The following is a 27497-nucleotide window of genomic DNA, read 5'->3' as shown; positions in this document are numbered from 1 at the left end:
TACTCAGCCCAAGTGACCACAGCTAATGGTGAGGAATACAGGCGACTGCTGTCCAACATCTGGAAGGCAGCTTTTTATTTATCCTCAGCCGAAATAATTCATTGAATACAGGTGTATTCTTTAATAGCCACAATGTCCCAACACTTTGAAGCTTGAGTGAACCTAGAAAGCTTTTAATGTAACATAGTAAATTGAAATATCCAACATTGATGACACTATGTTTCTATCTGAAAAGCCTCTTCTCCAAACACCTCCTTCATCCTATTGATCTCCTAAATTCTATTGTTTTTCTAACTATTTTGCCACTACTTCATCTTCCACTCTTTCCCACTCTTCATACATATACTGAATCTGTTTGTTGTCATTATATTGTTTACAGCCTCTGCTCCTGTGCCTTCTGAGCCCCGTGGTCAGCAATCTGACTCAAATGCATTTAAGAAATGAACATTTCATGACACTGGGAAATAAGCACTGCCAGATTTTTTAAAGGGGGCAAGGCAATCTTATTCAGCAAAGAACTGAACCCATGCATTATCCCTATTAGAGTGACAAGGATGTGAACAGGCAACCTCATTAACCTTAGGAGTGAGAAAAATATATACCAGCAGAAATTCTATGGCATAGATTAGTGATTTGTCAGCAGCCCATGGAGAACAAGTGAAGGTGTAAACTAAACTAAAACCCTCAAAATACACTAAAGACAAGCAACCCTAAAACGAAGTGCTTGTCAGGGAGCATTTTTTGTGCTTTCATTTTCCTGTATGTTTTTTTTTATTACCGTAATAATTCAACTCCATGCTGCAGAATGATAACTCTGAAGCTGAACAACTGCAGGGATGACAAGAACACCTGAAAGAACTTTCTATCTGAATTGCAAAAGATGTTTGGGAAAGACATGTGTGATTTTTACATGAAGCAGTTTGACAGAAGCTAGCATAGATGTGACAAAATCATTATTAGCTATCAGTGGGAGATATATTCTGAAAAAAAGAGGCAGAAAGAGTATGATTACACCAAAGGAAATGAATAATATGATTAAACCAAAGGGACAGTTCTATTTCGTGATATTTAAACCTCTGAACCTGCAGGTAGAATAAGGACAAAAAGAGATTCTGAATAACCAAGCTCTACATTAAACCATCAGAGAAAACTGTTCTTTCTTTCTCCACCGGAGCACTCCTCTTATTTCACTCTCACAGATCCACAAGTGACACTCAAAGACAGTTTGCAGATGAAACAACTGCTTATTCCTCCCCACCTGGGGGCGCATATTTAAGCCTTCCTCTGAATAGGAGCAAATGGACAAAACGCCCTGTGACCTGGAGGTTGCATTGGTCTGACACACACTGACCAGAAATGTCTCTAGGATTCTCAAAGTGGCTCTGTAATCTGCACAACTCAGTCTACACAGAAAGATTTTCCACGGAAGCATGTCTTGGCTCTGAGAAGACTCTTGAGGGACTTAATTCTGTACCTTTCACACTGTGGTTTTCCCACTTGGTGTACAGGATTCTACCATGGGCATTCTGATGTCATCATTGGTTCTATCAGTGCTCCGAGTTTGGTATTTGCCAGATCAGCCTGCCTTTTCTGAGGCTTGAACTCAAGAGCTTCAGGTACTTCCATTTCCTCTACACAGGGGTGAGTCAGTACAGCTTACTTGCCCTAAGTATGCATGTGTAAATACTCTGTTACCACAATTATATTAGCTTTGCAATAGAAGACTTTTAAGTATTGATTTTATGCAGTCATGTTTTGAGAGTTCTTTTTAGAAAGACTACAGAACTTTTTCACTTTGCATTTAGTAATGCAGAATAGTTGACTGTCACTTCTATTGTCTTTAGACCAAAGAGCAGGAATAAGGTTAGTAAAGGATTTATATTTGTTATTCCTAAGTTGGCATTTAAATATTCATTCCTTTAACAGTACAATTTGGTTGGATGACCTTGGCACAATATGCATTATTAGTGCCAACTGGTGCACTGAATTAAATGCTGTGCGGTTCCAGAAAAAGACAATTGTGTGTGTCATTGCCAGATGAAGTGTGAATGCAAGGGAAACTGTGGAAGGAGGACGAGGGCTGAGAAGATGGGTGCTACTTTACTCAGTATCTAATTCATAGGCCAATATCCTGTTCAGCATTTACATGTGTGCAGAGCTGCAACTGCAGAAGTTGCCATAGAAATCGGTAGGTCACCAGTCATGCACTGCCAGCCCCATGAGCAGCAGTTCACTAAATACTCACATCAACTTCTGCAGCTAGAGATCTCTGTGTGTAAATATTGAACAGGCCAAAGTATTCAAGGACAGGTATTGTGCAGGTACAAAGTTAACAACAAAATGCAACAACAAACTTTGCAGGTATGAACTATGGCAACCATATCCTCAACAGTGACCAACCAGATGCCTCTGAAAACTGAGAAACAGCTCAGAATGGAAGATGCCCATGCTCCACTACTTGCCTACAATATCTAATAACTGGAGATACAAGTGAGACCCACAACAAAATAGTGCCAGCATGTCCTAGCAGAAACATTCCTGTTCACAGCTTTAGCCAACCAGACAGATCACCCTCCTTTAAAGTAAACTTTAATAAGGCATTAGGGCTCAAACATGCATTCAGTTCTCCTGCCTAATTTTCCAACCCCTCTTTGCCCTGCAATATTCAATATTTTACAGCTCAGTCTTAATTGGACTGATTTTGCAATATATTCAGGGTTCCCTCCCACATTTCCCAATGTTCCTATTTTGACTCCATTTTTGTCAGCGCTCATTTCCTGAGTTTGCTATGGGGGGGGGGAGATAATAAATAAGTATGCACCATCAAGTTTATCCATCTTACAGAAACTTTCCCAGGGTTTTCTAAGTATACGGACTCAGAAGTAGTTTACCACTTCTGAGCACCTATACTTCATTCTGGTGGCACTCTGGGACTATGCAGTTTGCTCAAAGCTAGAAGGGTGGCAGGACATATAACCTCTTCAGCAAAACATGTTCTGGGAGATCTCAGCTGGTCCTCTCCAGGAGGCACAGTAAGGAAAATTCCTAGCTGGTACACCAACCAACAAAGCTACACTATCTGTTCAGAAGGAAGATACAAGTCTTCAATAGCTGCCTTTCCCCCACATCCCCTGAACTCTGATCAGTGAAGTTCATCAGTGTATGCTTAGTTTTGTTGTTGCAAAAAAAATACTACAATTTTGGAAAACAAAACAAAAATATTCTTGATATGGACTACAGTGGTGCCTCGCAAGACGATTTTAATTTGTTCCGCAAAAATCATCGTCTTGTGAAAAAAATCGTCTTGCAAGGTTCCCTATGCGTTGGTCTCAAAAAAAAATCTTGTAACATTGGTCTAAAAAAAATCTTGCAAAGCATCGGTCATAGAAAAAAACGTCTTGTGAAGCACCATGGTGATCGCAAAACCCAATTGTCTTGTGGGTTTTTCATCCCGCGAGGCAATCGTCTAACGAGGCACCACTGTACACATGATAATGTTTTAGACTGTAGGGAAGCACTGACTTTGAAATGACCCCCAACTTTTTTTGATATGTCTATGAGATATATGTTCCCACACATACACCAAAGCTTGAAAGTTACTTTTCAAAAAGTAATCAGTAGGTGTCATTCCTTCTTTTTTTTGGGGGGGGGGGGGTGAGGTTGACTCCAACTCCCAGAATTCTTTGAGAACTCCCCAAGCAGAATTCTAGGAGTTCCAGCCCACCAACACGGACCTATACATAACTACATTCCTCTCACCAGGAACAAAGCAAAAGCAAAGCAAAGTGTGCTGCTTACATACTGCTCCATAGTGCTTAAAGCACTTTCTGGGCAGTTTACAAGCATACATTGCCACCGCTGCTCCAGCAAGCTGGGTTCAAATTTTATTGACCTCAGAAGGATGGAAGCTGAGTCAACATCAAGCCAGCTGCCGGAATCCCTGGGATCAAATGCTGGCCGAGAGCAGAGTTTTGACTGCAATACTAGTTCAACCACTGTGCCACAAGGTTCCTACTATCTTCCAGTCTGCTTGACTATCTTGAACCTGTTGTTAATGTACAAAAAGAAAACTGTTCCACTCTTCCTGGGAGGCATAGTTCTTTGGAGGAGATCTCTAATGGAGCCTAACAAGCAGCAAAACTACAGTTCCCACAAAGTCCTAGGCCTCTCAAGAAGCATTGGGGCAGTTTCCTTTTTGGACATTGCCCTGTTTCCCTGAAAATAAGACCTATCATGAAAATAAGCCCTAGTATGATTTTTCAGGATGCTCATAGTATAAGCCCTACCCCAAAAAGAAGCCCTAGTTAAGTGAAAGCCCGTCCTCCACCATTGTGCAGCAACCAGAAGATGACATGACCATATTTGAATAAACAAAGATTATACATGAAAAAAAATAAGACATCCTCTGGAAATAAGCCCTAATGTGTTTTTTGGAGCAAAAATTAATATAAGACCCTGTCTAATTTTCGGGGAAACACGGTAGCAACAATAGGTCTGAGATAGCTAAGCATCCTGGAAGGCAGGTCTTGGTCCAAGCGCGTGAAATGTAGGTGTGTATGCAGGCTAGAGAATTCTGGGAGATGGAGTTCAAAAAAAGAAGATGATGACAATTACAGTCCAAAAGACCCCATTGATGGCCTACTGCTCAGCTGACTGGGCCTGAATTAACAGACACACAACACACACCACGTAACTGGAAGAAAAAGACCACAACTTTTATTAATCACAGTGGCAGTTGTCCTGGCCAGCATTGTGTTAGATCTACCTCATCGGGTGGGGAGGGAATGCCCACCCGATGCAGTCCACCATGTCCTTAAGAGACCTCTGGGATGGCAGTTTCCTCGGGAGGCCATGTGGACGTAAGCCACTCCATGGCTCCCCTATCTCCTGGGGCCCGGGCAAATCTCTCCCCACCACCACCAGCTGGGGCAGATTTCGACCCGGCACCAGGTTCTTGTGTGGGGATTTCTCTCCCACCCAGACCTGCAGGTCGCCACCTGCTGTCCAATGAATGGGTGGATCCTTCACAACGCCTGAAAATGCTTACCAAATTGTGATGAATGAAACACAATTTTGGGAATCCAACAGATTAACAATCCAAATCAATTTACAGTATGAGCACAGAAATGCAATGCTACCAGTTATGTACTGGGGGGGGCTTGATTTCCAGCAAACTGAGGCCCCACACCTCAGCTCTCCCTCCTTTTAAAACATGCCAGCGGGCCAAACTGAGACTCCTGTCCTTCAGGTCTGCCAGCAGGCAGCCCCACCCCCATTACCCTACCTGGCTAATCCTTGAAGGGGCTTGTGCCGCCAGGCCTGCTCTGGCTTTCCCAGACCGCTCTTTGCTGCTCGCCAAGTGGCAGCCTCCGATCTTCTTTTTCCGGCCCCCTTTGGTGGGATCCCAGTCGCCGCTCCGGCCTCAATGTGGGACCAGGTAAGTCCATGTCCCGTCCTTATCTTCACTAATACAGTTACAATTTTAACAAAGCATCCAGTCTCAATTTCTTTGTCGTTTTTATGTATGTATCTGGAAGCCGCCTAGAATGGCTGGAAGACCAGATAAGCAGGATATAAATAAAATAAATAAATATTTTTTAAAAACCCTAATGTTACAAACCAACAAACTTTGCTCTTCCTGACTCAGCAACAGCACAACTATTACCTGGATTTTAGAGCTGCCATGGGGTGCCTGTTTAATTTACAGTATCAGTCAGCCTGGGTTCTATGCTTCCTTTTTTAAAAATAGAACCAGAGATGCAAGGCAAAACATACAGTCACTGTTTTATTCAATTATCTGGCAAGAAATAAGCTCCTCCATGTGGTTGGCTAATAAGTGAAACCATCCACAATTAGACAACATTCTTATTATGTAGAAACGTACATATAAGATTCTGGTTAATATTGCAATTGTGGGAATGCCTGATGCCTAACTGGTTTGCAAAGAGCTGAAATCTGTGAAGGCTAGCTGGGGATTATGGGAGCTATAGTACAAAAAACAACATTTCCCAATCTCTATTACACACTACATTACATTTACTTTTTGAGACGGGGTTGACTTGATGACCTTTTCAGCCTTCTGGAAATTTACCTAGGTGTTGCCCTGAGAGGGGAAAAAGAATTGGCAGAAGCAAAAGATGACTAGAAGAAGGTATATAAATTACCGTATTGAAAGATTCTGTTTGTTATTGTTGCTGCTGCTAATGAGATTATGATTGCTATGAAGCTTACATTTCTAGAAAGAGGTTTCAAACAACAGTTAGGAAATCATAATGTTGTTTTTGAAGAACTAATGCTACATATACCTGTCTCACTATGGAGAGAGAGAGACAGAGAGAACTAAATTAAATGGATCTCATTATAAGCCATCAAGTGGCTTCAAACTCACAGTGGTCCTATAAACAAATAATCTCTAAAAGGTGCTAGCATTAAAAGTTTGCTTAGATCCTGCAAACTAAAGCTTGTGGCTTCCTTTATTAAATCAACCCATTTTGTATTTAATCCACCTCTTTTCCTGCTTCTTTTTTCCAGGGAGACCATTTTTTTTAGTGTTGAGCTCTCAGCAGTGGCATGGTGTGTGTTTCCACAGTTCAAAGGAGTGCATCAGCTACACCCATTTATTGAGAAGTCTGATATGTTAGGCTCCCTTTGGAAAGTATTTAGAAACTTCAGCAGGTCCTGAATGCTGTTGCTAGACCCCTGATGGAAGTTTGTTTCAGGGAGAACAGAAAATCCTTGTTACAACAGCTTCACTGGTTCACAGTCCGTTTCAGGGCACAATTCAAAGTGCTGGTCTCAACCTGTAAAACCTTAAACAATTTGAGTGCAGCTGTTTCCAGTCTGCCTTGGCCTTAATATCTTTGAGGGGGGACCTATCTTTCCCTTCAACCTCACAGTCAAGTTTGGGACAGAAATAGGAGAGTTTTGGGGGGCTAATCTCACATTATGGAACTCCCTTCCATGGGATGACATTCTATCCTTCTGCTGGTAGGCAAAGACTTTCCTCTTCAAGCAGGTTTTTAATATGTAAACTGCTGCTGCGGAAGGGATTTTTGGAGAGGAAATTATTTATTTTTAAACTTATACCCCGCCCATCTAGTGGACAAGCCACTAATCCGGCCAGCTTCCAAGAAAGTAACATTAATATACAGACCAAATTGGAAGAGTAAACATATACAGTAAAAGCAAAAAACATCCTAATCACCCCCCTGTCTATCAGACATTACAAAACACAAGATAGCAAACTATGGGGTTGTCAAAAAATTAAAATTAAAAAGGGGAGAGGTTTTCAAAGGCCAGGGTTAAGCATGTATATGTCTGTGTGTAAAGTCAAACATGGAAAATTAATTTAAGCTATCATAATTTCTAACTATTAAAAATATTCAGCTCATTCTGAAAAAAAGACAGGTTGAGTTTCACAGTCTGCTATCTTCTACCCTGCAGCTAAGATAACACTACGATACCAGTAAAAACTGACAGCAGAAAATGATAGCCATCTCATAAGACTATCACAAGGCGGCCACATGTATTGCAAAATTTCATTATTTCTATGAATTTTAATAGCTTCTTTACATTGTCCCCTCTTTCCATTTTATTCCAAAAACAACCATAGCAGGTATGATTCCCTGAGACATAAGGATTGGTCCAAGGATACTTGGTAGGCTTTGTGATGAAACAATTTGAACTTGGTCTTCAAGTCCTACATGTCAACCATTACAATATACTGATTCTGTCAGATCAGTGGTTACTATATAATGGGAAGAAAAATAAATAAATAAATAAATAAATAAATAAATAAACAAACAAACAAATAAATAAATAAATAAATGTGCTTTAAATGTGCATAATTTTAAAAAGCAGCAATTTGCAAGATGTTTTTCTGCAAGTGGATAGACATCTCACTCTTGACAGGATAACTCAGCGAAGCCAGAGATTCAGTGATTCGTCCTCCAACCCTCTTGGGAGAAAATATGTAATACTGTATAGTTTTACTTTTGTTATGGGGAAAAGGAACTAAGCGTTTTCTTCCACACTTTGATACTTCCTAGCTCACCAAACTAGTTGGCTTTCAAAGTACACATCAGAACTTAGAAAATTAGCCGCCTAGAGTGGTCTTAATTGACCAGATAGGCAGGATATAAATACAATAAATAATAATAATACATTTCCTGAATTGACTACAATTTCCAGAATCCCCCAGACAGGCAGCCTGACCAGTGGTTGCTCCATCTGCCTATTCCGGCGGGCTGCAGTCTAAAGCAGTGATCTTTTCCGACCTCTACGACAGTCCAGGTACAGATGCTCAGTTTCTTAAAACTCGTTCTCTGGAAGCCAACATTCCTGAGTATGTCAATACGTATTGCACTAGTACCGTAATAAGACTGTCAGGCATTCAAATAAATGATCAAATAAATGAAGTTTTCCCTTGCTCATTCGATGCAAAAAAAAAACTGCAGCCTGCGCACGCGTACCCGAGAGCCACCCTCTTCAACGGCACGAGGCCACTCACCGCTCCGCCCGCGGAAGGAGGAGGGCGCTTGCGGAACAGAACAACCACTGACACTACCCCGGCGAACGCGGTCCTAGAGCGGCCAGGCTTTCCCTTGACCCCTCCCCTTCCTTTCGACTCCACCCACCCTCGGCCTCCGCTTGTTCGCCCCGCCCTCCCTGCGTCCTGACGTCCCCCGAGCCACAGCCGCCCGCCCGCTCGCGGCGGTCGGGGACGGGGGAGGGGGGGGAGTTAGGACTGGCGCAGCCTAATCGCCGAGCGGAGGAGGCGGGGAGAGAATAGAGAGAGCGAGACAGGCAGAGAGACATCGAGAGAAAGCGAGCGAGCTTGACTGGCGGGCAGAGCTTCGGCTTCCAGTACTCGGAGAGGGATTAGGCATCGGCGAACCGGATCCAGTGAGGGAGGTGAGTGTGTGAATTAACGAGCTTGCGGGGCGACGCCGGCTGTTGTCTGTCATGGGAGGAGGAGGAGGAGGAGGAAGAAGAAGAAGGAGGGGGGGTCCTTCTCTTGCTCGGCGTGAAGAGGTGGACTTTGGCGGCGGGCGGCTCCGTCGTGGTCGCGGCCTTCTCCGCTCTTTCTCCCTCGTAGGAAAGCTGACACTTCCCTCCCTCTCGCCGCCGCCGCCAGCTTTGCCTCCTTTCGGGCTTCAGCAGATCCGAACAAAGCTCTCTCTCTCTCCCCCCCCCCTCCGGCCAATAAACACCTCCTGACGGTCGTCGCCCATCACGGGCCCCGAGCTCGGGTTGCACCAGAGGTGGGGTGGGGTGGGGATAAGAACGGGGGGTGGGGGGGTCCCCCTCCCTGCCTCCCCTCCCCTCCCCCCCTTCCACCCAGCGCAGCCTGGGGGTGAGGATCACTGTTTGGGAAAGGCGGCATTCGCCCAAACGGTTCTCTTTTCCTCAGACCGCTCCCCCCCCACCTGCCCACTCAACAGGCGCGTTCCCAGTGAGAAGGCGCATTTTTAATTTCATTTTATTTGGAGACCGAGGGCCGTGGGGAGGGGGCAGAAGGTCTGGGTCCCCTCTGGCCAGATTTGTTGTCACCACCTGTCTACCTCCTGGTCTCTACTCGGTTTTCCCCTGGCCTATTCTCTTCTTATTTCTCTTTTTAATTTTTCAGGCAAAATGTAAAATAACCTCAGCTCCCCCCCCCCCCTTTAGAGGTTGAGGAAGAAGGCTGAATTTGGTGGAAGACGGGTGTTGTTGTTTTTTAAAATGTCTTCCTTTCTGTACCTTATGAAAAAGAAAGCAGAACTACAACTTTTTCGTTGGTCTGGTTCTTGTTTACCATTCATGAGAAGGCTTTATTCCAAGCTTTAAAATGTTAACTAGTATTACAATGGAGGGGTATTGTTCTGCTTGTGCTGTTCACCTCAGATGCTTACAGAACACTGGAAAATGTCTGAGGGGGAAATAGGAGAGGAAATGGCCTGGCTTGTCTCATGCCATCCCCACCACCCCTCCTTGTGAGGAGCAGAACAAAGAGCCATATGATACTATTGACAACAACACCTGGTATTCCAGATCTAACAGTTCAAGAGCAATATAATCTATGAACAAATAGGATTTTGTTGTTCTGAACTGCATTGAGAATTAAGACTCTGTCTTTATCAGTGGCAAATAATTTGGAAGCTTTGAAAGAATTGTTTGGAAAATATAACAGGTGAAAAGACGGTTCACTGGTCATGAGGCCTGTTGATACTTGCATTAAGTAATTTAGGGAAATTGGTATTGGAGGGATGAAGTCTAAAGTTTAAGCAGTAACTGCTACATTGGATAAACCTGTTGGCAAAAGAGGAGAAAGGCAGGGGGAGGGGGACCAAAATATTGTTTCACCTTAGACACTAGGATTTTTATTTCAATGTGAAATTTAATGGATCAAGTTCTATTTTCTAAATTTGACATAGTTTAATAATTCAACTTAATAAGAGTCAAATACAGATTTTTTCATGCTTTGAGTAAGAGTGAAGCTTACATGGTTAACAGCTGACTTGTCCTCTTGATTTCAGTTGGCTGTGTCTGGTAGTTGGTCCCAATTAGAATAGTTGCACTGAACCAGTGAGACACACACACAAACATATTGATGAAAAGTGCCATTAATTCAGTGGGTCTACAGTAGCTGGGACTAACAATTAGATTTACCTTTTATTCTGAATGTAAATAAGTCTTAATGTGGCCATATATATATGGCTGTCTTTATCACAACTATTTTTCTGCTTGAATGCCCTTGAGTGAAACTAGCATCTGGAGGAATTACTTAAATAGTAAAAAGTCTGTAATGTTGAGAATTCACTTTCTTACTACTTTAATGCATGCAGCATAGCGGCAACATTTGTAGTAAACAAGTAACGGATTCCAACTTTTCAAATATTTATGGATGTAAGTCGATACGTACTCTTATTAACAGTAGGGGTAGGTACATATGTTTTAGCTAGTGTTGGAAGTTTTAAACTGTAAGAGGGAGAGAGTTGTCTTCTCACTTGAAGGCATTTGTATGTGCTCCATAGTAGCCAGCATAAGCTAGTCTGAAGACAAAGGATAGATCTAGGGGACTACCATTGCAGCAGGTTCTTGCATGCCCACTGCTGTTGTTTAGGTCAACCTCTGACACTTCAGATGTTTTGAATGGTGCCTCTCAGAATATGCAACCCTTGGCCATGATTTCTAAGGCTTTTTGAAGTTAAAGGCCAACAGCATCTGGAATTTCAAAGTTGAGAATCTCTGTTTAGGCTACAAAAAGCATACCCCAGTGCTCTCCCATCAATTGATGTGAGCCATTTCCTCCTTAGTCTTAACAATATAGAGGACTTCCTAATTGCAGCACCTTGGTGCACTATGAGAGGACTGAGAAGAGGGATGTGGTTAGCTACAGTAGTTCACATCCTGATCTTACATATATATCATCAGTATGAAAATATGGCCATATTGTAGTTGTTGTTCTTTATCATTAACTGAAGTTTAGTTTATATGTGCAGAGGTTTAACAGTTACCAGATTTGTGCTTCATTATTTCTTAATCCTTTCATACTTCCTTCCCTAATGATATTTTAAGTTTTGACTTTTCTAGAACTTGTACTGTAATAAAATACTGTACAGGAATACAAAGTACAAAGAATGATGGTTCAAATCTCTGAAAGGTAGCAGCTAAGTACTTTTAATGAAAATACCTTTGCTGTTCTTTGTAGCAATCAGTTTGAGCCTAGAGATTTCCTGACTGTTCTGTTGTGGATAGAAAAGAACTGAAAATTAGTTTGTAGTCTTAAAAAACAAACAAAAAAACATGGGAGATTGTTTCTGCAGTGAATCTAGAGCTATTGGGAAAAGTTGGTAAATAGAAAGAACTTGGATTTATAAGACAAGCAAATTAGGTAACCTATGTCAGAAAGATAAGGAAGTATTTTATGGAGTATAGGGTATATACAGTATGTGACTTTTTGCAAGTTTCAAAATTTGTTTCACCACTAGAAACAAGATGACCCAGGTTTTCTCTAAGTTGTGTGCATATTTGATCTTCAGTACTAAAATAAAATATATAAATGTGGCAGCACTGTACAGACACATATTTAGTGGCCTCTGCAAAACATGCTCAAAACATAATTGCATATAAGATTTCCTGTAATTTGTGAGATAAAGTTAACTGAACTAGAAATCTTTTTCCATTTGTACCTGTTAAAATTCAAAATATGGTACTGTCTTTTATTTTATGTGTATTTGGAATTGAATATTTTGGGACTGAAATGTATTTTGATTAAGAGAGGAAATCATTTTTAAAGCTGCTAAGTACTAAATTGGCTTGACTGTGAATGTAGCAATACATTAGGTTTCAGAGAAAAGTTATAATATGCTGTGCTATTTGTTACTGCTTTCAATCTGAGATTTACCATCCTGCTATTTTGCACTTTAAAAAAAATGCCAAAGAGTCTTCCGATCTTTTAAATTAGAGACAGGTAGCAAATGGTATTCAACATTAGAGCTGTCATTACTGAATATTGAAAGGCATCGAAGGATATCAAACTCAAGTGTGACCAGATCCACATCAGGTTGCCTAGATTAAACTTTTTCTATTGTATGTAAATTTTGTATGCATATCTTACATAACATATAGTTCATTATATCTAACCAGGCAAGCAAGTGTATAAGACATTCAATGAAAACAATTTAGTACATTCAGTGGTAGTAAACAACCCCCCCCCCAAAAAAAAATTATAGCTTAGATTGAAACCTAGGACTCCCTCACAGGGAAATTCATCAGCCTTATCTAAATGCAGTGCTGCATATTGGGAAGCTTGATGGCCAAGGAGATTAGACAGCATCAACTTAAAAAGAGAGCCTGGCATTACAGTATGATAGATATTGCTGGTTTCACTAGCTGCACTGCGATGCCCCAACCTAGAAAGAAAAATGTGTCCTTGTAAATGTGATGCATATTAGATTTCAGTGCAGATACTATCTGCAGGACATTGATTTCAATGGGGCATGCATTACCATCTAGATTCTAGTATAAACTGGAATATACATTCAAATATACACATTGCTAAAAGCAATATAGTATAGAAAATGCTAGCTACACTAAAAGATGTGATTTGACTTTTATCTGATTTAAAGTATGTACATAGACTCTTGTAAGAATTAAAGAGGATGTATTTGGGCCCCATGGATTCTAGATTGGGCAAAAGGGTCCTAAAGTGCAGTTTTTCTATAAAATGTTATAGATAATTATAAATAGGACCTCCCTCTCACTTTTGTGGAATTATCAGACAACAATTTCAGCGTGCTGCTCTATCTCATTATGTCAGCACATGGTGTTGGATGGGGTTTGTCCCTATTTCTCAAACTTGGTTGTAATGTTCTCCAAGTGTGGGAGTGTTTAGAAATGCTGATCTTGGTACCGATATCTAGTAAATAAGCAGAGATCTACAGTGTAAACCACAAAGCCTTTTAAATATATAGATGAAAATGCAATGCAAGTATTTTTTTTCCTGGCTATTAGATTTATAATTATAGAATCTGATTATTATTATTTTTTGCTCTTTGAAGGCGGTCAGCTAAAAAATGTAGATTTGCTTGTCAGTCTTATAGCCATTATAAACATTTAACATAATGTTCTAATAATACAGTGATTAGTTCTGTAAAAATCATTGGATGTTTATGTAGTTTAGTAAAGACATGTTATGTTTTAAATGAGAACATAGAATTTTCTCTTCCCGTTTGATAATTCTTCTTCTTTCCTGTATAACCAGCGGACTATTTAGTGTTTCATCCTTATAGTTTAAAAACATTTTGACTTTCAGAGCAGTATCTTCTGAGGATCAAAACCTGTTGTGTAGCTACATATGCATAACTTGAAGTTATGCAAGCCATTGGAAGACTTGGACCAAGGCAGCAGTGGTCACATCCAGAAAGGATCTGTGGGCACAGCTACACTCAGTTGCATTGTCATTGCATGGTTGATACAGTACTGTACATGATTCCTTGTGTAGTCAGACACACATACTACCTGGCTGTAACTCCCCATGAACTTAAAGCAGTGATATAACTTTATGCTATGGCAATAGCATTTCAGTTCTTTCATAAAAGTTTTGTTCCATCTGTATGCAAGCTTGCATGTACACCACCTGTAAAACAGTTCCATGTAGCAAATGAGATTTCAGAGTGGAGGTCAGTACTGAAAGGGTTTAATTGAAAGATCAGTTAAAACTCTCCCTAAAGCTCTGTTCAGTTATATACATTGCCATTAACCTCAGAAGGACCTGTTGATTTTTTTAACTTTAAATCAGCTGCATACTTATGAGATGAGCTTAATGTATGCAGTAAAATTTCACTTAAATAGTTATGCTTAGGCAGTTGAAAGTGCAGCATACTCAAGTTCAGTTAAATATGCCTCTCAGTGTAACCTCTTTTGGAGCAAGTGCAATGCAATGGTGCTTGGTTAGATAGCTGTCTAGACACAAAATATAGGCCAGAATTCTCGCATACGGGAAACTATACAAGTCTTGGCAGCAAACTGCCATACCATTAAGGAGGACCTGGCTGCATTCCCGGGTGTGCGCCCACTTGCATGATCTAGCATGTTTCCAGGCACACCACCGGAACACTGCGTAATGAATGGCAATTTGTCATGAAGACTTGCATGGCTTTTCATATGTATTAATTGTCAATAGGATTCTAGGTATAGTATTGATAAACGAAAACTGCACCGAAGTGTTCAATGGCGTAGAAAATATTTCAGTTGGTGGGATGAATTTCATAACTTCCAGGAGAGGTCATTGCAAGTGATTTTGAAGAGAGAGGAGAATAGTATCACATTAACTGGTAAGGCTTGAATTGTGGCCGTTAGGCATGAGACTTTTAATTTAAAACAAAAATAACATGGAAGAGGCTCCCTTTTTCCATTTCCATTTTCTTATATCTCTATTAACTGAAGCAGGATACACAAACATTCCGTGTTTTTTCATGTTTCCCTCTTAATTAAACATTTCCTTCATCCTTTGTCTGTCAGTCCAGCAGGATATATTTCAACCTATATCTTTGCAAGACCTGTTTTCAGCAGCAAATCAGAATGTCTCGGGAGAGGGGGGGATTTTGACCTAGTAAAAAGGCCTGGATTGGTTGAGACCCTGCTATTCATTTAATTTCTCTGTAAGTAGTTGTCTTTTGCCCCACCCCATCTCTACTGTAGTATTCGTACAGAGGAGTTAGAATGGGAGTGAGATATTTTCTTCATGACAGAAGTCTAGCATGGCTGACAGTGGTATTTGGCTTAAGAAAATGGTGCACCTCATCCGGGTTTTCCCTAGAGCAGGGGTCCCCAACCCCCGGTCCGCGGCCCAGTGCCGGTCCGTGGGCTTCCTTTAACTGGGCCCCGGACATGGATCTCTGCCCCCCCGCCCGCCTTCTCCCCTGCCAAAACACACAGACACATAACCTGCCTGCCCGATCGCCTGGCTTTCCATTCCTTGGCGCAGACCCCATGGCTGCCTTTTCCCCTTGCAAAACATATCCGCGCGCACACACCCCCCCCGCCCCAATCGCCTGCCTTCCCGGTTGCCTGCCTACAGGCATGGGCCAATTGCCACCTTTCCCACCTTGCAAAACACACTTGCGCGCACACAACCCAATTGCTTGCCTTTCCCTGCCTTCCTGTGCCTTCCCGGTTGCTTGCCTGAAGGCACGGGCCAATTTCCACCTTCTCTCTTTGCAAAACATGCGTGCGCACACACACACCCCGCCCCAATTGCTTGCCTTTCCCTGCCTTCCCGGTTGTCTGCCTGGAGGCACGGGCCATTTTCCACCTTCTCCCCTTGCAAAACACACGCGTATGCGCGCGCGCACCCCTCCCCCCCGCCCCAATTGCTTGCCTTTCCCTGCCTTCCTGGTTGCCTGCCTGGAGGCAGGGGCCAATTTCCACCTTCTCCCCTTGCAAAACACACGCACGCGCGTGTGCGCACCCATCGCCTGCCTTTCCCTCTTTCTCTCTCCCCCCCCCCCCGGCCTTTCTGGTTGCCTGCCTGGAGCATCAGGCAGGGTGCTGGGGCAGTTTGTGGTTTTGCCCAACTCTCCACAGAGACTGCCCCACAGAAAGAGGGAGCAGAACCACCCCTCAAATTTTAGAGCTGCTGACAGTAGAGTCATGATGATGCCTAGCATCCAGCAGGAGAGATTGTACAAAGGAACAAGAGGAATATCTGAGGGTCAAAACTGCTTGTTCCTAAGCAATGGGGTGAGTGGAAAAATTTCCCTTACTGCTATTTCTCTACTCTGCATAATCAATAACTACATGCTATCAACTCTAACTTACAGTGACCTTTCCAGGATTTTCTAGGTATAACTAATGGCTAATGTTGTAAGCTGCCCAGAGACCTTTGGGTAGAGTGGGCAGCATATAAGTTCAATAAATAAAATAAATAAATAATCAGAACTTTTTCCACCTTTAATGAAACCTATGAACTGTACAACTCAGTTGAACAACAAACTGAAATATTTTAGGTGAAGTAAAAATAAAAAACTGAAATAATATGGTTGCATATGTGTGCACACCCTTAAACTAATACTTTGTCGAAGCACTTTTTGATTTTATTACAGCACTTGGGCTTTTAAGGTTTGAGTCTATCAGTATGGCACATCTTGTTTTGCCAATATTTGCCCACTCTTCTTTGCAAAAACACTCCAAATCTGTGAGATGGCAACGGCGCCTCCTGTGCACAGCCCTCTCCAGATCACCCCACAGATCTTCAATCAGATTCAGGTCTGGGCTCTGGCTGGGCCATTCCAAAAGGTTAATCTTCTGGTGAAGCCATTCCTCTGTTGATTTGGATGTATGATTTGGGTCATTGTCATGCTGAAAGATGAAGTTCCTCCTCATGTTCAGCTTCCTAGCAGAAGCCTGAAATTTTGTGCCAATATTGCCTGGTATTTGGAACTGTTCATAATTCCCTCTAGCTTGACTAAGGTCCCTGTCCCAGCTGAAGAAAAAACTGCTCCAAAGCATAATGGTGCCACCACCATGCTTCACTGTGGGTATGGTGTTCTTTTGGTGATGCACAGTTTTGTTTTTGCACCAAACAGATTTTTTGGAATTATGGTCGAAAAGTTCAACCTTGGTTTCATCAGACCATATCACTTTTCCCCACATGCTTTTGGGAGACTTCAGATGTGTTTTTGAAAAATTTAGTCACACTTGGATGTTTTTCTTCATAAGAAAAGGCTTCCATCTTGCCACTCTACCCCACAGCCCAGACATATGAAGAATACGGGAGATTGTTGTCACATGTACCACACAGCCAGTACTTGCCAGATATACCTGCAGCTCCTTTAATGTTGCTGTAGGCCTCTTGCCAGCCTCCTTGACCTGAACAATTTTTTTCTAGTCTTTTCATTAATTTTGCAGGGACGTCCAGTTTTTGGTAATGTCACTGTAGTGCAATATTTTCTCCACTTGATGATGACTGTCTTCACTGTGTTCCATGGCATATCTAATGCCTTGGAAATTCTTTTATATCTTTCTTCTGACTGATACTTTTTTAACAATGACATCCCTCTGATGCTTTGAAGGCTCTCTGCGGATCATGGCTTCTGCTGTAGGATGTGACTAAGAAAATGTCAGGATGGACCAACTAGCATAGCTGATCATTATTTGGGATTCCTCAGAGGCACTTTAAATGATGGCATAACATACTACTGCATAACAAGTACCCCCACGCATGGACGCCCCCCCATGCCACCCCCATTCATGGACAATGGTGGCGGCAGCCCCCCCCCCGGTCCCTGGAAGAATGGTCTTCAAGAAAACCGGTCCCTGGCATTAAAAAGGTTGGGGACCACTGCCCTAGAGGCTTGTCACAGAAAAGGAAAAGAAGTGGTAGTGATCTTGAGCATGCAGCTTACGCAAGGCACAGCCTCTTTCATTATTTGCTATTGTAGCCTTGGCAATGGCTGCACATTCTAGCAAAGACTCCGGGCAGACTAGCAAGGGCAGGCTTGGTTCCTGACATGAGACTGGATGGTCTGCACAGCAGTGGCTTCCTGGTAGGTAAGCAAGCCTCAGGATATTTCTGATCTTTGTGTACCTTTTTTGGGTTTGCGACTTACTGTATAGAGATGCTGCCGTGAAACATAAAAAGGAATATGGAATTGGCCTTAACAGGAAAACAGCATGAGGAGAGCCTGCCTCATCTGTGTCCTTGAGTCTCCCAGAGGAAACTGCTCGCTGCGGATGGAGGCAGAGCACCATGCTAGAAGGACTCATGGGCTTCATTCACCAGCAGATACCAACTCCTGACATACTGAGGAGGCTAAATGTCAAGGCACAGAAATATGCCATATTATGAACCCAAAAAGAGTGTCTCTTTCTCATTAAAAGAAAGAACGAGTATGAACAGAAGACATGAAAATGGATGGACCAAAATTAATCAGCCCCAAATGTTTTCTCATGTACATCCCTGGTGACTGCCTCTGCACTAAACCCAGCAGTTACTGAGGTATCCTTCACTAGTTGTTCCTTAGGACAGTGGTCCCCAACCTTGGGCCTCCAGATGTTCTTGGACTTCAACTCCCAGAAATCCTGGCTAGCAGAGGTGGTGGTGAAGGCTTCTGGGAGTTGTAGTCTAAGAACATCTGGAGGCCCAAGGTTGGGGACCACTGCCTTAGGACACTGAAATAGTATAGCAACTGTTGCCTTTAAGGAGGTTGGTTCCTGCTTCTCTAAATTGTATTCTAGAGCTGTTCTTTCAGTTTACAGAGGAAACTTTTGGAGCAAAATCAACAGGGACACAATACTTGGTTCTTTCAGATGTACTTCATTTCTCAAAGTGGCGGATTACTTTAATTCCCACTGTTGACTTATTGCCACTTCTATCTTGAAGGGACTTGAGAGAGTATTGCTGTGGTTGTAAAATTGGTTCAGATGTAATACTTTTAATCTTCACTGAGTTTCCAATGACTTTTCAGTTGGAAGGCTGCTGACTTTCAAACCGCTGTTGCTTGCTGACTTTGTTGAACATTTCCATTTGGGTATGCAAAGGAGAAATGAGATGGCGTAGCCCCCTCCATGGAAGTGACTGGTAGCAACTTGGATTTGGCTTCTCTCCTCCTACAACTATCTCATGCAAATTGTCATTCCATCATTGTATCTCACTGCTGAATTAGTTGTTACCTAAGTTTGCTGATTTCCCCCCATTGTTTTCTTCACGTATAATATCCTGTTGTAAGCCTTTGTTATGAAGTGCAAACTATCGTAATTAGACAGAAAAATAATATAGCTACAAGTAATTGTTTTCCATGAGTTTGAGACTCTATTTTTCTCTGAACCCACAGTAATACTTCAGCATTGTCTGTCCAGCAAACACCATGCAAGAGGAATAAACTTATGAATGGAATACGGGGCACCCAGCTTTGATCACACACAGTAAAAGATGTCCTGTTAATTTTGCAGTATGTTCGAAAAAGAGGAGTAAGAAGGAAAAAAAGTAAGTAACTCAGTATGGTAAAGCTATTGGATAGAGTCCTGTTCAGTCATCCCCCCTTGCAACAAGGCATTGGTAAGTGAAACATGGAGCTTAGGCAAAGATATGTCCAGCACATATTTTTGCAAGTTGTGCTATCATGGATAGGTGAATTCTGCAATCTCTGCCTGTACAGTGAATGATGTTGCATGTGGATAATGTAGCACTTTACTTACCTTCTTTTATTTGAATCCTGCCCTTCAGTATATCATTACCAAGGCAGTTTTCAGAATCAAACAAAATACTGAAATCACAGTGAAATACAGATAATTAACCCAGTTTCAGCTTTCCTCAGCAAATGAATAAAAGTAACCATATGAACCATCAATATAAACAGAATTCTGGATTGAGTAGTACTTTTGTTGGAACTGTTGAAAAGTTGTAAACAGGACAGATGTAATGTCCTTGCAAGTCAAGATTGGTTCTACAAATTCAGCATGAAACAGAGGTCTCAGTGTGTATCAATGTGTAGCTTCCATCAGTGATCCTAAATACCAGTTTAAAACTTCTGCTATCTTACCTGCAGCAGTTGTGATAGAAAGAATTGGATGCTGTTGGTATATATGTGACACTGTATTCCAAAATACCCAATACAGTAGTTGATAAATTATATTCTAGTTGGCTTTGTATAAATCTGAAGAAGGTAAACTGGAGTCAGCTATTTTGGTAATGTAACCAACAAAGTGCCATTCCCACCCTATGAAGCTAATATCTAAAACTACTCAGAGGTCCAGAAAACAGGGTACTTTTCCTAACATAAATATCAGAATATACCTACAGCCTAGAGTTGTGTAGCAACTATTTTGAGTTCTTTTTTCTTGGTTGCACATCACAAAATCCATCAAAATGTTATCTTATAGCCTTCCTACTTATCACTGAATTAATTAACCCTCTCTCATAGGGGTATGGGATATATGCATTCCAGCTGTTAAAACAATAACTAACATATTAATGTTTATCTTAGTATATTGTATAATAAAATTTTAAGGCTAGTGTTTTAACAGTTGGAATGTATATATCTCGTCATGGGGTGGGTTAATGAATTCATTCATCTTACTGCATTATCTGTGCTTACCAAGTTGGATTTGTAAGGCACTACTGAATGAAACTCAACATTTTATATAATGCTATTCTGGAAATCAAATGGCTGCATTCTGGACTACTGTGCTATAAAGATTGTGAACATATGAAACAAGTTATGAAATAAGTTATGTACAAATGTGAAAGAAGCTGCAACTTCTGAGCTTACGACAGTTAAGAATCTTCCAAAAAATTGATGATGCCTGATAGGGATGTGCCATTTGTGTTGTTTGGACAACAAATTCCAAAATTATCCATTCTGGGAATCTCACCTTTCAGACTCCTATAGGCACCTAAATGTAGATCACCTGAAAGGCCTAAACTTTTTGAACAGGAAGCTGAGTGTATCTACACCTATGCTAGGCTGAAGCCTTCCAATTTATACCGTTCTCCCATGTGAGCCATATTTAGGTGTATGTACGTGTATATCTGTCAGGTGGGACCCACAAAATAAAGAATTTGGGGGATTTGTAGTCCAAAAAGGCACATCCTTAATGCCTGATGGAGCTGTTGTGTGCCACAGAACTTGTGTGTAGTTTTCCATTAGGGAAGAGTCAATCCTTTTATATACTGACAAAGCCAATGGCTGCAACATGTCAAATGGCAATAACTATTATGCTTTAGTGAAGGAATGGAGATGAGAAAAACTGGATTTGAAGTGCTCCTCTCATAGGATTGATACGAAGATTAAAGGAGGTAGCCTAATATATGCCCAGAGCTCCTTAAATTGCAAGTCATTCATCCTTTTCTGCAATTGTAAAATATTCAGCTCCTACAGACAATTGAGTTTAGCTCATGTGGTTAGGCAAAGTTGGTTAATACTAAATCATGCCAAGTATTTTTGTCCTTCCTAGGATGGCTGGCTGTGGTGAAATCGATCATTCAATCAATATGCTTCCCACAAACAAGAAGACGAATGAATCGTGTTCCAGTGCAGCACCATCTCTTATGGTCCCTGAATGTGCTATCTGTCTGCAAACATGTGTCCACCCTGTGAGTCTGCCTTGTAAACATGTCTTCTGCTATCTCTGTGTGAAAGGAGCTTCCTGGCTGGGAAAGCGCTGTGCACTCTGTCGGCAGGAGATTCCTGAGGACTTTCTTGATAAGCCTACCTTGTTGTCACCTGAGGAACTCAAAGCAGCCAGTAGAGGAAATGGGGAATATGCTTGGTACTATGAAGGCAGAAATGGCTGGTGGCAATATGATGAACGTACCAGTAGGGAGCTGGAAGATGCTTTTTCTAAAGGTAAAAAGAGCACTGAAATGTTAATTGCTGGGTTCTTATATGTGGCAGATCTTGAGAACATGGTTCAGTATAGGAGAAATGAGCATGGACGCCGCAGGAAAATAAAACGGGACATAATAGATATTCCAAAAAAGGGAGTGGCTGGGCTTAGATTGGACTGTGACTCTAATGCTGTTAATCTAGCAAGAGAGAGCTCTGCTGATGGTGCAGACAGTATACCAGCTCTGGGAGCTGCTGCTGGGCAGCCTCTAGCAACTGTTTCTGTTAGACCCCTACCGTCATTAGATGGTCAGCTGACAAGTCCTGCAACGCCATCACCTGATGCAAGCACTCTAGAGAACTCTTTTGCCAACCTGCAAATAAATGGAGACAGTATGGTTGAAAGGAGCCATGGGGGTGAGGGAGAGGAAGACCATGAATCATCATCTTCTGGTAGGGTGCCAATTCTTGACACCTCCATTGAGGAAACAGAATCGGATGCTAGCAGCGATAGTGAGGATGTGTCTGCCCAACTTCAGCTGCCTGTATCCTCTGCTCAGCAGAGACATCTGAATGCAAACCAGCCAGCCTCGGATAGAGCAGTGGCAGGGAATGGGGTGGGGAGCACCAGTGTAAGATCTAGAAGGCCGGATGGACAGTGCACAATAACTGAAGTTTAAATCAAGAGCCATGTTTTAAAAACTCAGTCTTGTACCTGTACATTTTGTCTGTGTTGACATTGCACTCCAGCCCTGCAGTGTATTTAAAGTGTTTCAGTGTGGGAGAAGGGGAAAGGGAAAACCAAACTTGATCATCTGAGTTTAAAAGCGGTCTCTTAACATGTCTTGGCTGGAAAACTCAATATTAAAAGCAACAACTGGGCACATGTTAATAGTTTGACAACTGCTTAGCAATACCCAGTTTTATAAATGTCTCATACTTTATTTTGTAGTATATTCCCTTCCCCCAGTAAACCCTGTCCCCCTTTTTTGACCAGTGTATATCCACTGTACAACTTGGAACTGTCATTATTTGTTGCATTAAGTATCTTTACTATCTGCATGGATTGATGTATGGAAGGAATATTAAACTGGAAATGAACAAGAGTTTGGATATGAGCAGGATGCTTAATTTTAACATAAAGTAGGTGTGTCTTCTGAAGTTCAGAAATTTTACTAAAACAAAGAATCATCTTTCCAACTGAAATGTAATATAACTTCTCTTGCAGAGTTTACTTGTAAACATGTCATGGTGTCTTCATTTGCTCTCATGTCTCGTCCCTGTAGGTTGTGTCTTTCTTGTTCTGTCTTGTTTTTGTTACAAAATTTATAATTTAATAAACAACATTTTATCAACAATCTGAGCTGGTTCCATATGGGACTGTGCCGTTATGTTGAGGCAGTTTTCAAAGAAGCACAGTATTGACTAGCTCTGAGTCCACTGGAGAATCAAGACTCGTGTCCAAGATGATCAGAGTACTGAATTATCGTGTGTGAGCCAAATGAAGCCAGGCTCTTATGCATTACGGTCCTTGGGACAGATACTTCTACTACTCAGTAGACATGGTAGTGGCTATCGTGTTACTAATATCCATTTATTTCTCCTGACTTGTCTATTCCTATAGGACAATAGAAAATCAAAAGAGAAATCTATGTAGTGAAATCAAGCAAAGGGTGCTGCTTTTATACAGCCCCATAGTGCTTCAAGCGCTCTCTGGGCGGTTTACAAGTTACAGTGGTACAGTACCTTGATTTAAGAACTCAATCCGTATTGGGACTGCATTCTTAAGTCGAAGCACCATCTCCCATAGGAATGTATTGAAAACCATTTAATCTGTATCTGCTGTTTTTCATTCTTAAGTTGAGGTGCTGTTCTTAAATTGAAGCATTAGTTCCCATGGGAACTAATGCAAAGCCGGTTAATCCATATCTACCACTAGGGGTTGATTTTTTTTTCTTCTTTTGAGCTAAGGTGAACTTAAGTCAAAAAAAGGGGCAGAAAAGGGTTCCCCCCCCTCTTTTTTGGTTCTTATGTCGAAGCTCCATTCTCAAGTCGAAGCAACTTTTTGCGAACGGAGCCGTTCTTAACTTGAATCGTTCTTATGTAGGGACGTTCTCAAGTCGAGGTACCACTGTAATTATGCAGGCTACACATTGCCCCCCCCAGCGAGTTGGGTACTCATTTTACTGACCTTGGAAGGATAGAAGGCTGAGTCAACCTTGAGTCGGCTACCTGGGATTGAACCTCAGGTTGTGAGCACAGTTTTGGCTGCAGTATAGCAGTTTAACCACTGCACCACAAGGCTCTTTGTGAAAAAGCAGCCTGCGGTTCAGCTCTCTGCCAAAGCACTATCTGTCAGCATATGTCTCTCAATTCATATTTCATATTTAAATAAACTTTTGTCAGGAAGGGTTTAATATGCATGTTGTAGCAATTCGTAGCAACAGCATAAGCATTAAGAGATCCTGCTGCATAGATTTTATAATATAGTTACAGTTGATGGTGCAGTACAGTGAGTGGTCCCTGGGAGGATGACAGAAATGCTGCAGGCTCCTGCTGGTGGAGCAATAGGCTTGTTCCATGTGGCAAGATATTTTGCATTCTATGTAAAAGAATTAGCACCTTGTGGTGTTACATGCTTCAAGTTGCTTCAGACTTATGACTATGTGAATTAGTAAGCTCCAAAAGATCTTAATCATGCTCAGGTGTTGTAAATTCAATGTCATGGCTTCTTTTGAGTGAGTCCGTCTCATATTTGAGCTAACACTTTTCCAGCACCTTTCAACTTTTCCTGGCATTATTGTCTTTTCCAGTGAGCCTTGTCTTCTCATGATGTGCTGAAATATGATAGTCACTGTTTTTGCTTCTAGCAGGAGTGCAGGCTTGATCTTATCTAGCACCCAATTATTAGTTTTTCTGGCAGTCCTTGGTATCTGTAGTGTGCTCCTACAACACCATATGTTGAATGAGTAATTTCTTCCTGTTTGCTTTCATCATAATCCAACTTTCACATCTGTACATGGGAATTAGGAATACCATGGTATGGATGGCCTTGGTCTCTAGTAGTACATCTTTACGTTTGAGGATTTTTCCTTCTTTGTTGCACTTCTGAATCTTGTACTTCTTTTCCTGTTTTGACCAGTCTCCATTTGGATTGATGATTGAATTGTGATAAAGACTTTTTAAAAGCAATTTTGATATCATGGTCAACATTAAAGTCATATAGTTCTTCTGTAGTTGTGTTTTTTGTATTAATGTTCATCTGCAATTCTGCTTTTCCATCTTTACACCTTTGCTAGTAGTCATTTCAAGTCACTTTTATTAGTAAAATGGTGCCCTTTATATACCTTGTATTAGTATTTCCAGTTATAGGTTAGTATCAATTAGGATTTATCTACAGACTTTCATTTCTCCTTCATCTGAATCTAACCAAGCTTTCTGAATGTCATACTCTGTATATAGATTTAACAAAGAGAAAAAATACACCCTTGTCTCCATATTCTGACTCATAGTAACTTCTTGTCTATTTGTACACATCACACATCAGGACAATCAGATATTGTGGCACACCTATTTTTATAGAACCATCTATAGCTTTTGATTCACATAGCCAAAAGCTTTACAGTATTTTAATAAAGCAAACTGTTTTTCTTTTAAAATTCCTTGCATGTGTATTTGCAATATGATGTCTAATGCTTATGTAAAGCCTTGGATATCATTTTGCTTTCATGGGACAGTAATTTAATGGTCTTAGTTAACGGTTTTGCATCTTATGTCCGTCTAGTCTGTAGGCCATTGTTCTATTTTCCATGTTTGCATATTTTTGTTAGGATTTGTCTCTGTAGCCTGATTAGTTCTATTGATATGCCATCTATTCCCAGTGATTTATTTCTACCAAGAGCTTTGAGAGTGGTTTCATTTAGCTTTCTAAAAATAGAGGTTCTTTATCATAGGCAGCCTTTTCAAAGATATCTATCATCCTTGCATCATCAGTATCCTTGTCTTTGTTTTATCCTGATCAGTTGATCTTTCAACAGAACCCTTTTATTTTCCTTAAGTCTGTTAAATTGTCCAAAAATGCTATTTCTGTCAATTATCTGTATTTTCAGGAAAGTTAATAATAATAAAAATCTTTTTCTGAGTGCAATAATTGAAGATGAAAAAAAGTAGTCTTCATGGCTACCTCTGAAAATATAAGGACAATAGCCTTTGAACCACCAGAATCTTTTCCTCCACACCCTACCTGTGCTGCCATTCTTGGGTAGCAGCACTATACATAAGTGGCTTCCCCTCCCAAGATCAACATGAGCCTGCATTATATGGTTTCCCTAAGTATTATGTCGAACTATATGAACTTGGATCTTACCACTCATGAAGAGGAACTACCATAGACATTAAACACTATTCACAGTGATTTTGTGAAAAAGCACTTGATTCTAAAGCCATGGTCTGCATGATTGGAACCTCATGGTTGCATATTGCATTATGGATAAAAATCTCCTGCTGATTCTACTCACTACATTTTCCAATAATTTTTTTCTGTTCAATATACTGGGTGTGACACAGTCCACCAAACAATAACTAGCATATTTCTAGTATAATCATTTTCTGCATGCAAACTTAAGGTTTTTTTTAATTTTGCAAAAATGCTAATCTTGAAAGTGCTACATATATAATTAATGAGTAGCAGTTGCTACCAAGACTTACGCAATTTCCCCAATGCAAATATAAATTAGGATTGTGACCATTAATGCTGCTCTGGTTTCACCTAGTGTGGCAGGATACAATGAGTGGGGATGCTGTCATCCATATAAAAGAATACTGTATATCGATTTTTCTAATAGGCTTGAACAAAATATTAATGATCTAGGGCCAATTACTACAATGTTTAATTAGCTGTTCCTAACCCACCATAAATCTAAATAATTAAACCCACACATAATTTGAAATAATCATAAAATATTTAGGTTTATAAGCCAAGAATATAAATATTCTCTATTAAAATATACGTCTTTCCAGATACACATATTTAGCTGAATTAACATCTTCAATCTTAGGTTAAGAATGAACGGGTAACTTTGACAGTAACTTGTATATTTATTCTAAGTATCCCTCCTGTATTTTCAACAAATTACTTTAAATATCTTTGAGGCCGTGCCGATACATACAGACCTCTAATATACTTTGCTTACAACTTGGTGCCATACTGCCCAGAGTTGCTTGGCTGCCAGATGGTGCGAGGTATAAATCTAATAAATAAAAGAAATATGTTCATTTCAACAGAAGTAATTTTATTAGTGCAGCATCAACTAAATATGATCATAAGCTTTATCTGAGCACTTTCTGATGAGTCTGCAAGTGTAGTAAATTCATTGAACTCAAGTTACAGACATTTTCCTAGCAGTATTGATGTTCCGCTATGCTACCTTTAATCTAAGGTTCATACACCTAGGATACTCTTGGCAACCATGTAAAGTTTGTTGTTTCATGGGTGAAACGTGATTTCATGTTTTATCTCCATTATTTCTACCTCCAAAAGGAGGGTCTGGGGTTTATCTGATACCAACTTCATTCTTAAGCTGTGAGTGAAGAAAGACAGAAATCATATCAATTTGAATAAGCCTCAGGTTTACCCAGAAAATAGTTACAAATCTTTTTTTTTTTGGCCTTTCCAGTGTTCAGCAC

General features: G+C 40.9%; 1 protein-coding gene across 1 annotated transcript; it reads left to right on the top strand.

Moving 5' to 3' along the window:
• The first annotated feature begins 8690 nt into the window (after window positions 1–8690).
• RNF146 (ring finger protein 146) lies at window positions 8691–25959 on the top strand. The gene is made up of 3 exons (XM_020790723.3): window positions 8691–8913; window positions 19320–19471; window positions 21442–25959. The coding sequence occupies exon 3, from the start codon at window positions 21443–21445 to the stop codon at window positions 22490–22492; it is 1050 nt and encodes a 349-aa protein (XP_020646382.2). The 5' UTR covers window positions 8691–8913; window positions 19320–19471; window position 21442; the 3' UTR covers window positions 22493–25959.
• The last annotated feature ends 1538 nt before the right edge of the window (window positions 25960–27497 follow it).

This window comes from Pogona vitticeps, chromosome 1 (assembly GCF_051106095.1).
Source record: "Pogona vitticeps strain Pit_001003342236 chromosome 1, PviZW2.1, whole genome shotgun sequence".
NCBI classification, from domain to species: domain Eukaryota; kingdom Metazoa; phylum Chordata; class Lepidosauria; order Squamata; family Agamidae; genus Pogona; species Pogona vitticeps.
The sequence above is the reverse complement of the archived record's forward strand: the minus strand, read 5'-3'. Positions and strand labels throughout refer to the sequence as shown.

Coding starts and splice junctions, on each gene's coding strand:
- RNF146 (XM_020790723.3), top strand. CDS start 21,443: ATGGCTGGCTGTGGTGAAATCGATCATTCAATCAATATGCTTCCCACA.